The sequence below is a fragment of the Pristis pectinata genome, chromosome 10 (genome assembly GCF_009764475.1).
Source record: "Pristis pectinata isolate sPriPec2 chromosome 10, sPriPec2.1.pri, whole genome shotgun sequence".
NCBI lineage: Eukaryota > Metazoa > Chordata > Chondrichthyes > Rhinopristiformes > Pristidae > Pristis > Pristis pectinata.
Window position 1 is genome coordinate 84,834,611 of NC_067414.1, and position 12,018 is coordinate 84,846,628.

The following is a 12,018-nucleotide window of genomic DNA, read 5'->3' on the forward strand; positions in this document are numbered from 1 at the left end:
GCAGTCACCTCTGTTCCCTGATGGGCTTGCAGGCCCTCTGTACCTCTGTTCCATCCACGAGCCACAAACCAGTCAGCACACCTCCACCTAGAGACCAATTGTGACTGGTTTTCAGGGGTATGGAGAAAAGGCAGGTCATAGAGACATACAGTTGGAAACAGGCCCTTCGGCCCAGCTGGTCCGTGCCCACCGAGATGCCCATCTAAGCTTATCCCATTCGCCTGCATTAGACCCACATCCCTCTAAACCCTTCCGATCCATGGGAGTTAGGTCATTGATTGGTCATGACTCACAGAACAGTGGGAGAAGTGGAGGGTTTAAAGGTTGTGTTCCCATTCCACTGACATGCCTCTCCCTCTGGCTGAACACAACCTCACTCTGGATATTGTTTCCTTTAGCTCTACTGCTTAGTGCACTACCCAGGTAAAATACATTCTACCAGGTGTCAACATTACATTCAACTCTTGCCTTCTTTGTTTCACTCATGCTCGGGGGCCCCCAGACACACCTTCCCCATCCGATAGCTATTTACATGCACTGCTGTTCAGAGGGACAACCTCCAACCCTCCCAGCCTCTCGTGCACCTTAACTGGATGTTGGGTTTTAGCTTTCCCATCGCCCTCCCCCTCAACAATACCTGCCGCTGACTTTGCCCCCGGAATACAGGGAATTAGTTTAATTGACCTGCACCTTTCAACAGCACAGCCACTTCCTCTTTCACCTCCTCGCCGCAAATAGATCTCCAGCAACGTCTGATATTTTTATTAGTGTTTTCAGCTCTGCTGATCTAATTTTCAGTTTAGTTCCCCCATCCATTTTCATAAACTCTTTGCCCTGTTACTATAAATCTGTCTCAAGCTGTGTCCTCCCTGTCAGCCTCATTCTTAAAATAATTCCAGCATCGATCCACATGCTCTTGCTTCTACTTCCTGCGTGATGTGAATTGGTTCTGTAACGCCGTGTATCACCACCAAACGTGACCCATTTCTCTCTGCCCCATGCACCTCCGTTCCAACAGTGTCTTCCCATTACGTTGCCTGAGCACACTCAAAAGAAAATTCTGCGAGTCTCTTCACTGCAATAGCCGCCTATTGTATTCCGTGTAAAAATATATTGGCAATACAGTGCAATTATGTTCTCTGAGCAGACCCAAACACCATGAGGGGGATGTTTCTCTCAGGGAAAAAAAATCAATGATCTGATCACAATTTCAAAGGATAATAAAGGCTAAATCATGACATTCGCAGAGATACAGCCTGATTCATAGGCAGCAGAGATAACATTTGCTCATTGCTCACAGTTGATTTATGAAGTTATTATGGATTCAGTACTGTATAATGAATAATGGATTATCCAAGAGTGATTACAAGAAAGTGTTGTCATTGCTGAGCTGTAATAGAGGGGATGGAAGTTAAATAAGGATGCTATCAGCTGCTGTGCCGACCTCAAGATTATAAGTCTGAAAACTCATCTTTGTTATTTGTTCACAGAGACCGTTCAAGTCTCCTGTCTGTGGCTTGTAAGATGCATTATGGAAGTCATCAATGATCATTGTTGCTGAAGTTTGATACTGTTTACTCTGTAGAACTAGCAGCAAATAACATTATTCATGTAATAATCTAGAACTTAATGTTAGCAAACAACATCAGGTAGAGTGCACTGGAAACACTGCTGTGAAACCTGGTCCTCACTGACCCCGTTCATACCCAAGGAATGGCCACCACGGTAAACTAGTGCTGCATAACTGAATTCCAATAGGAAGGGAACAGAGGCTAATGGAGGAAAACAGCTCCTAGGTGAACAGTATTAGTAGATGACAGAAGCATTTTCCCTCTATAGAACATTTTCTTAAACTATGTTAAATTATGCTAATGTTGAGTTCCTGTAAATGTATTCATTCTGACTTGCTAATAAGCTGGCATTGACGACGGGCCCTTACAGCCCACCTCATCCACACCGACCATGATGTATATCTATGCTAACACCCTTTGCCCACATTAGGCCCGTAACCCTCTACACCTTTCCTATCTAAGTACCTATCCAAATGCCTTTTAAAGATTGTAATTGCATCCGCCTACATGACATCCTCTGGCAGCTTGTTCCAGATAACCACCACCCTCTGTGTGAAAATTTACCCTTCAGATCTCCTTTACCTTCTCACCTTAAACCAGTGCCATCTAATTCTAGACCTCCCTGTCCTGGGAATAAGACTCTATTACATCCCTCATAATTTCATAAACTTCGATAAGGTCACGCCTATGTTCCAGTGAGAATCAACCCAGCCTTTTCAATCTCTCCTTATAACGACAGCCCTCCATTTCAGGCAACATCCTGGTGAACCTCTTCTGCACCTGCTCTAGTGCTACCCTCTCCTTCCTGTAGCATGGTGACCAGAACTGGACACAATACTCCAAGTGCAGTCTAACCGAAGTTTACAACCAATGGTGGTTGTAAATATTCAGTTCTTTAGACTAACTCATCAACTGGAAAGCTTCGCTCATCTGTTGTGTTGGAGGCCGTGAAGCCATTTAAATTGGCAATGAATAGCAAGAAATAAAGCTCAGAGACACAAGCTTTCGAGGAAACAGAATGAGGCCAGGGACCAGGCCAGCAAAGGCTCAGAAAGGGCAGAGTATCTTTTACTCATCCTGGCATTTAATTCAATCAGGTTTGATTCCAAATCTTAAAGCAAAGAGTTGGGAAGATGGTGCTGGCAGTTCCTTGAACTTTGTTGGCACTGCCCCCCACCCGCCCATCTCCAGGCTTTGATAAGTAAGGCCTTTGCTAAGAAGTGCGAGGCTGTGCAGTCCGAGAGGTCTGGTCTGTGCACCTGTTATCGATATGAGATCTTCGAACCTGAAGGAGTATAAGGTAGCTTCAGGGTTAGTTGTAGCCCACACAGTAGACGCAGCACACCAGGAGGTTCAGGACGTACAGCAGGGGGACAGATGAGGGGCTGGAGCTGTCTAACCACTCAAAATGAAAACAAATGTGGGACCTGCAGACCCGACCCCAACACAGGGGGTCAGGATTGAACCGGGGATGCTGGAGCTGTGAGGCAGAGGATCGATTAGCTTTGCCACTGTGCTGCCCACCAGAACACCCCACCACTTTTCCCCAAAGAATTATTCAACAATTTGAGACATCAGAGACTGCAGATGCTGGAATCTGGAGCAACAAACAATCTGCTGGAGGAACTCAGCGGGTCGAGCAGCATCCGTGAAAGGAAAGAAATTGTTGATGCTTCGGGTCGAAACATCAGGATTTGTGCCAAACTACTAAATAAAGATACACAGTGACCTAGTTCTGCACCCGAATTCAGATGACGGACTGCAGGCATTGAGGCTGAGTGTAGACACAGAACTGTTGGTTGACAACTGCTGACCTCCCAAGTTGTATTTCCTCATAAACTATTGTCCAGGGATAAGGATTACACCAGGCCATAAGTAACAAGTGACAGAATTCCATATAGTCTCTCAAGCCTGCTCTATCTTCACTTAGGTCAGGGCTAATCCTCTACCTCTGGTTAACAAACCTAGCAATATTTTAAAAAAATGACATGCTTGTTACAATAGCATTAATGCCAAGCTGACAGAAATATGCTGATATGTTAAGTACACAACAGAAATTAACTACAGCCCTTAGTCATTTGTTTGGATTAGCAACACCACTGCCAAGAGTGGACACAAATCTTTATACGCATTGGGGCGGCACATTGGCAGAGCCACTGCCTCACAGTGCCAGTGGCCTGCATTCAATCTCAACCTCGTGTGCTGTTTGCATGTTCTCCCTCTGACTGCATGGGTTTCCTCCAGGTGCTCCTTTTCCCTCCCACATCCCAAAGATGTGCGAGTTGGTGGGTCAATTGGCCACACTAAATTGCCCCCAGTGTGTAAGTGAGTGGTAGAATCTGGGGGGAGTCGATGGGAATGTGGGGAGGATAACTTGGGATTAGTGTAGATGGTGTAGATAGATATTTATTGCCATCCATAGAATACATTAAGCATGAAAAACATGTCTTTGTGATTTACTAATATACCTATTTATTAATCCGATTGTTCAGATACACCACCACTTTTATGCAGAATTGACATTCATGCTTTCCCAAGACAATGGGTTTGCACACTGGGGCACCTGATAGAGTTGCTTCCTCACAGCTCCACTGACCTGGGTTCAATCCCGACCCCCATTGACGTCTGTGTGGAGTTTGCACATTCTCCCCGTGACTGCGTGGCTTTCCCCTGGTTTGATAGTCAGCATGGACTCGGTGGGCCAAGGGACCTGTTTCCGTGTTGTGTGACTGCATGCACCTTCCTTCATTGGGGTCTGTGATGTGGATGGTTTGTGTGTTTTGCCATTAGTGAGGCATGAGTGTGACACCAGCTGGGGGAAGAGTGGTACTGCAAGTGCACCGCAAGTCCACTCACCGACTAACTTCGAGGCGATCTGCTCACCATCTCAGAACTGCAATACTTCATCATGGCCACGTAATTCCGCCAAAATGAGAGCTTGCAGCTGTAAAGCATCCCCCACAATATTCAGGATGCTCCCTGGTTTTAATTCTGTGACTCTTAAAAAGAACCTTTAAATAGTCTTCATTTAACCAAGCACACAATGCACGCAGCAAACTGTCTAATCTCACCAGGGAGGAATGTAATTTGTAACTGAATTTTCACCTCTTACCAATCCTCAGCACAGTGACTTGCTGAAGCGTTCATATCTCACTTTACTTTGCAACTCATCCAAAATAAACATTAAAGCCAAGATTTGTTAAATAAGGAAAGTTTAATTATAAGTATAATTTCAGTGCACAGATTAGGAAATTAATCACTGGTACATTAAAGTTATTGATTTGCAGCATTTGATGTTTTCATTTACAGTTTATAGCCCTAATTAGCCATTGCAACCAATGAAGTTAAGATATTTAATGCCATCAATAGAACATGGAATGTGCTGCCATGGGTGGTAGTGGAGACAAATAGTATTTAAGAGGTTCCTGGATAGTCACATGAATGTGCAGAGAATGGAGGGATATGGACACTGTGTAGGCAGAAGGGATTAATTTAGGTGGGCATTTAATTACTAGTTTAATTAGTTTGGCATAACATTGTGAGCTGAGGGCCTGTTCCTGTGCTGTACTGTTCTATGTTCTAATACAGTATATTATGAATGAAAAACTCATCCTTGTGATTTACTAATATAACCTATTTATTAATCTGATTGATCAGATACATTACCAATTTCATGGAGAATTAACGTTAATACTTTCTCAAGACAATAGGTTTGCGTGCTGGTAAGAGCTGCTTCCTCACAGCTCCATTGACCTGGGTTCCATCCTAACCTCTACTGACGTGTGTGTGGAGTTTGCACATTCTCCCTGTGACTGCATGGGTTTTCCCTGGGTGCTCTGATTTCCTCCTTTATCTCAAAGACATGCAATTTGGTAGGTTAATTGTCCGCTGTAAATTGCCCCTAGTGTGTAGCTGAGTGGTAGAAGTTGGGGCAGTTTTTGCAAATGAGAGTATAGGTTACACTGAAAATTAGTGGGGAATGGAATTGCTCTGTGGGCTAGCATAGACCAGATGGGCCGAAATGTCATCCTTCTACATCATAAGGAAATGTGGAAATATAGAAACACTCACAATGTTACCATGATTCATTAAAAGATGGGATTTCTGAAAAGAAATTTTAACTATATAATTTTTTTAATTATAAAAATGTGCTTACAATTTTCAAATATTTCATATTTGAAACAAATTGGACTTCTTGAAAATCTTGAGGTATCAGTCACAACATCAGCTGCTATTATTCAAGAAGCAGCTACTGTTTAAATCCACGTGACTCATTTGCAGATAGAGTCCAGACCAGCATCAACACTCCTTTTCCACCCTCTGGTCAGCCACTCCATCTAAACCATCACCTGCATACATGTAGTCATGAACAAGCTATATTTATTTAATATTGTTCTTTATGTTGGGTTGGGATTTATTGGATGATAGCATCAGTCCTATTGTGAAGAAGGCAAAGGGCAGGCACGGTAGTGTAGCAGTTAGCGTAATGTTGGCTTTACAGCACCAGCAACCCAGGTTCAATTCCAACCGCTGTCTGTAAGGAGTTCGTACGTTCTCCCCGTGACTGTGTGGGTTTCCTCCAGGTGCTCCGGTTTCCTCCCGCATTCCAAAGACGTACGGGTTAGGAAGTTGTGGGCGTGCTATGTTGGCGCCGGAAGCGTGGTGACACTTGCGGGCTGCCCCCAGAACACTCTATGCAAAAGATGCATTTCACTGTGTGTTTTGATGTACATGTGACTAATAAAGATATCTTAAGTACAACAATCACTTCAGGTAAATGTGACTTAAAAGAAGATTTTAAGAAATTAACTGCAAGACTTCCTGTGATTAATTCCTTTCGAACTGCTTGCCAGTCTTAACACTAAGCTTTGGGATTATTTTGTTGCCGTGTAAGTCATGATAGTTTGAGTGTCTATTTTTGCTGTAATCTTCTTCACCATTTGTGTTGCTTCCCTTGCAATTCCCCACTGGTGGGAAACTCCAGCAACACCATGACAGTAATCATGCACCAAAATCTCAAAACGTCCCTGGCTGGCCTGAGACTAACCCCTTCAGAAAGCTTTCAACAGAGCTTGAGGCTCAGCTCGTAAACACAGCATGTCTGATGGAAAAATAGGGGACTATGTGGGAGGGAAGGGTTAGATCAATCTTAGAGCAGGACAAAATGTCAGCACAACATTGTGGGCCGAAGGGCCTGTACTGTGCTGTAGTGTTCTATGTTCTATGTCTCAAATGTTTGATGGACATCTGCCAATCATCGCTCTGTCTTGTTCTATGACTTGTTGAAGCTATGTGCCTGCAATGTTGCTGCAAGTAAGTTTTTCATTGCACCTGTTCATACATGTACTTGTGCACATGATAATAAACTCGACTTTGACTTTTCAACCCCAGGTAACACCATTGATTCTTGGGTAGATGTATTGCCTGTATGGACAAAGTGTTTCAGCCAAGGGTCACGAACGTTACGGACTTGGCGCCTCGCTGGATATAATTTCTTCAAACTTGAAAAAGCACTAGAAGCATTTAGCATCAAGAAAATTCCTTCATACCCTCTCCAATACCCAGTGACACTTGCAGAAGCTGATATCATATCAACACCGGTCACTCTGCTCCTGCCACAGCTGTGGCTCTGGTGCCAGCTGCACCATGTGTGAAACTAACAGAAGAAAGTAAAGATGATGGCAGGCCAGCAAAGTCACTGCATGGATTTGAACCGAGTGTGGTTCAAGGTGTCAGTCAGGTAATTCACACTCATCAATATGACCACATCATGTTTACAGTCTCTAATGTACCACCAGGCTCAAGGACAGCTTGTACCCTGCTGTTATAAGACTCTTGTACGATAAAGAAGAACTCTTGATCTCTCAGTCTACCTCATCATGGCCCTTGCACCTTATTGTCCACCTGAACTGCGCTTTCTCTATAACTGAAACACTATATTCTGCATACTGTTTTGTTTTCCATTTGTACTATCTCAATGTATGGAATGATCTGTCGGGATGGTATGCAGACAAAAGCTTTTCAATGTATGTCGGTAAATGTGACAATAATAAACCAATTACCCCTGGGCCAATCTCCTCAGCACTGAGACCCCAGTTGGCACCATTATACAAGTGATGTTGTTTGCATAGCTGTCACCAGACCAAACACTCTACTCCAAGCTCTGTCAGACGAATAGAGGAAAAGATGCAAAGATGTTCTCAAATCTTCTTTGGAAAAGTACAGCACCCACACTGAGCCCCTGGAATCCCTGGCCCATGTCTGCCTGAAGTGGAGAAAGAACATTCAGGGATGGCACTGAGAATCTTAAGTTAATGTATCAGGAGCACACAGAAGTCCCACGTCAGCAACAGGAGTGCACCATCTCAAGATGTACAGTTGAAGAGAGTCAAATCAGATAATGGAAAGGGTTTTGCAATTTCTAATTCAAGCAAGAATGTTAGTGACCAAGCCAAGCTAAGTATAAATTTATTTCCCTTGAAGCCAAGGGGATTTGCCGACCATTGCAGTAGGTCACAACTCACTGTCTAATTGCAAACAATAAGTTGCAGAAAGGTATTGGTTCAGTACTCAGGGCTGTAAAGAAGAAACCAGGCAAAGCATTTGACAAGTGGCTGAGATGTGCTTAAGTATCATTCACTTAACTAAGACTGAGATGTTAATGAAAGATCGGAGGAGACGCACAGTGGGTGAGGCAAGTGGAGAGGAACGACAGGGAATGTGGTGCTGCGTGAGAAATGTGGCAACAGACTGCCAGATGCACTAATAAAAAAATCAACCAAATCATTAGTAAAATACAAACTGCTGGAGGAACTCAATAGATCAGGCAGCATCTCTGGAGAGAAATGGATAGTTGACGTTTCAGGTCGAGACCCTCGAGTTCCTACAGCAGTTTGTTTATTGCTCCAGATTCCAGCATCCAGCATCTGCAGTCTCTTGTGTCTGCACCCAAAGCAGTAAACTGAAAGTGTTTTACAAGTAACTAAGTATTCGGAATTTCAGGTGTTGTTTCAGATACAGCGAAACACACACCAGGGCCATTGACTGCAAACAAGCCTCAACTAACAGCAGTGTCACTGCCAATATGTAAAGATCTACTTGCCAAATGAGATTTTCGCATGGGTTTGTTAAAATGACACTAATGCTTCATTGCAAGTCTTTGAAACTACTCAACCAACTTTAGAATTCCTAACTTGACAACTGACTACAGTTTAAAAGGGTTCTAAAATTACCACTAAATTGACGTGGCCTCAGTGTGCCACTAGATAGCAGTCTTCCTCATGATTTTAAACTGATAATCTGTCAAATCCAATAGAGTCTGACTGCCTCATGCACCAATTTAGAAACTTGAAGACTGAGGTACTAACAGTGCTGACAGCCCATTCGTTACATGTATAACCATAAAATGAAGTACCAAATTATGTCATTTGCATTCCACACCTCATGAGGCCTCACAGCTGCTCCTGCCTCACGATAAAGATGATAAATTTAACCTGGTGCTGAAGGTGGTAGCAGTTCACTGCAGTCATAGAGTTATACCATATGGAAAAAGGCCCTTCGGCCCAAATCGTCCATGCTGACCAAGTTGAGTCCATGCGCCCAAGTCAAAGTCAGACATCGAGCCATGTGAAAATGTAGAGTCAATGGCTCCTGAGACCATTCTTAGCTTGTTAATAAAGAAAGTACTACATGTACAATGTTCACAAAAAGGTCTGAAGGGCTTCCAAAGTACCATTTTAGTTTGCATGATATGTTGAAGATGGCACAGTCAGACAACAATGATTAGGAAATTTAATGGAATTTATCACAGCAGTGACTTTTCATTAATAAAATGAGAAGTATCAGAGATTCCACCGCTCAGAAAAAAATTATCTGAATCTAAACATGTTTAGCAAATGCAAGAAGGCTACAGTTAGATAAACTTATTCAACATCCTTTCTCTCCCTCTGAATGATTGTAGGTTCATTCATCATGAGGCACATTCCCTTAAATTACATCCTTCACTGCACCATCAAAACTTCAAAAGAGAAATACAGGAATCCTCTGTATGTGTATCAAAAGACTTAATTTTTCTCCAATCAAGGAGTAGGGTTCCTCTGTACCAGTGTTGAAAGACTTACCTTTTCTCCAGCCAAGGTAGGTACAGGGTACAGTCACACTGCAGAGTGGTATACATCCAACCAAACGTGGCCTGTGGAAATCTCTTCAGCTCAGAATTATTCATAACACGAAATGCCAGCATAACATCAGACCAAAATGGGATCCTTTCCTTAGGAGGCTCCTCAAAAATCTCCCATCTTAAAAGGTAAAGAAAGTAGATCTTTTAATTATACGTCAACATATTCACTCTCTTGCTTTAAGGCACCACGTTTCTTTATTTGACGTGTCTCAAAAACTAACTCAATCAAGCTTTGGTTGCCTGTCCTAATACTTTCTTAAGTGACTGGTTTCAAATGTTGTCCTGCTCTTGGTGTATTCAACTCAGGTATATAACTATAGTTTGAGTATGAAACCCACAATTCTGATGTCCTTAGCTTGAATTAGTTTGATTAACGTCCCCATGCCTTAACCTTACTTTTAATTTGACAAGATAGATTTCATAAATCAGAATCATATAGCACAGAAAGAGGTAACTCTGTTCATTTTGTCTTGTAGGCTCTTTGAGAGAACTATCCAATTCCACCCCCTCCTCTTTCTTTGTTGCTTAGTGACCTTCTCCTTTTCAATTAGTCCAAGTTAATGCTGAATCTGCTTTCTTTTTGTGGTTACCTTGGTCCTGAAAGCAGCTCAACATTATCCTAGATTCTCTAATTCAGCTAAAAATGGATCTGCATTGCATTCTGACACACAGTGGTGTGTAAATCTTTGATTTCTTTGGCAGGGCCATTAAGCATATCAGATGACCCAGAATGCAGAACCCAAATTTGAACTCTTCAAATACTAAGACCATATGCCTACACATACTTGCTAGGTCACAAGCATCAGCACTGCCTTCTTTCAAGTTTTTTGATAAAAAGTTTTTAAACCAAGATGTTAACTCTTGTTCCTCCACAGATGCTGCATGACCTGCTGAATAATTCCAGTGCTTTCTATTTTTATTTCAGATTTGTAGATTTTTTGACCTTTGAAGCTAAAAAAAATTTAGATCCAAATTCCCATTTTTGTTGATAAATGATATTTGTTGCACCTCATTTGGTGATCTGTGATGAACTGTTATAAACCAGTGTAGGAAAATGGAATAAATAAAGCTTTGATGCAAGGCCCACAACTTGGTAGATCATCTTTGTTTCACTCTCTCTCTGCAGATGCTGCTTGGCCTGCTAAGTGTTTCTAGCTTGTTTGGTTTGTGTTTAACACACTGATATTGCCAAATGGCAAGAGGGTAGCTCCACCATTCTGGCCATTCTGCCCAATGAGGCAGCGATCCCTGCTGGAGTGTGCTGCTCACAAGGTGAAAGGATGGGAAGGGGAATGAACTTATCCCGTCTATAATTCCTTCATAACACCAGGACTACATACATGTCAAGATTATTTTGCTCACTATAAAGCATGAAATATGATGTTTAAATGCAAATCTCTCTTTTTTTAATGTTGACATAGAGATTTCATGCAGTTTGCATCGTCAATTGGCAAATTTACCTGGACTGAATCTGACTTCCAAACACTAAATTTTTTAAACAACACTTCTGACAAACAAGTATCCCATTCAGTGCCTGTACTGGATCCACACGAGCTCCCTCTCACTGCCCCACCTACCTCACTTCTCCCTTTGGCTAACCAGTATCCTCTTCAAGGCACCTCAATTTCTCCCCAAGGCAGCGGCTCCCAAATACTCTGGGAAACAAAGTTTCTCTGATTAACTCTCCACCTTAACCACAAGCTGAACGTCAACGTAATGAAAAAGTGTGCACATTTCCTAAATCTAGTGATGTATTCATGAAGATTGGCTAAGTAAAACTGCTGAAGGCACATCATTATCATCATCTGCAGAAAGGGTTCGGGTTCTCCATTGAACTTATTGGTGATCATCTTAGAGCACAAAACAGTACAGCACAGGAGCAGGCCCTTCAGCCCACGATGTTGTGCCAGACTATTAATTAAATGCCAAACACCTCTATTGTATTTGCCTCCACTACCACCCCGCCAGTGCATTCCAGTCACCCATTACTCTCTCTGTGTAAAAAAAACTTGCCCTGCACATCTCCTTTGAACTTAACCCCTCTCACCTTAAATGCATGCCCTCTAGTATTAGTCATTTCAGCCCTGGGAAAAAGATACCAGCTGTCTACTCTATCTATGCCTCTCGCAATCTTATAAACTTCTCTCAGGTCTCCCCTTGGCCTCCACCGCTCCAGAGAAAACAACCCATGTTTGTCCAACCTCTCTAATCTAGGCAGCATCCCAGTAAACCTCTGCTACACCCTTTCCAAAGTCTCCACATGCTAAA

At 42.7% G+C, this 12,018-nt stretch overlaps 1 protein-coding gene across 1 annotated transcript in view; it reads right to left on the reverse strand.

Moving 5' to 3' along the window:
• The window catches only part of ddo (D-aspartate oxidase), a 44,655-nt gene that overhangs the window by 15,276 nt on the left and 17,361 nt on the right, over window positions 1-12,018 (reverse strand). The window contains exon 4 of the mRNA XM_052024896.1: window positions 9,692-9,868. Coding sequence (XP_051880856.1) covers window positions 9,692-9,868 — 177 coding nt within the window. The remainder of the gene's footprint in view (window positions 1-9,691; window positions 9,869-12,018) is intronic.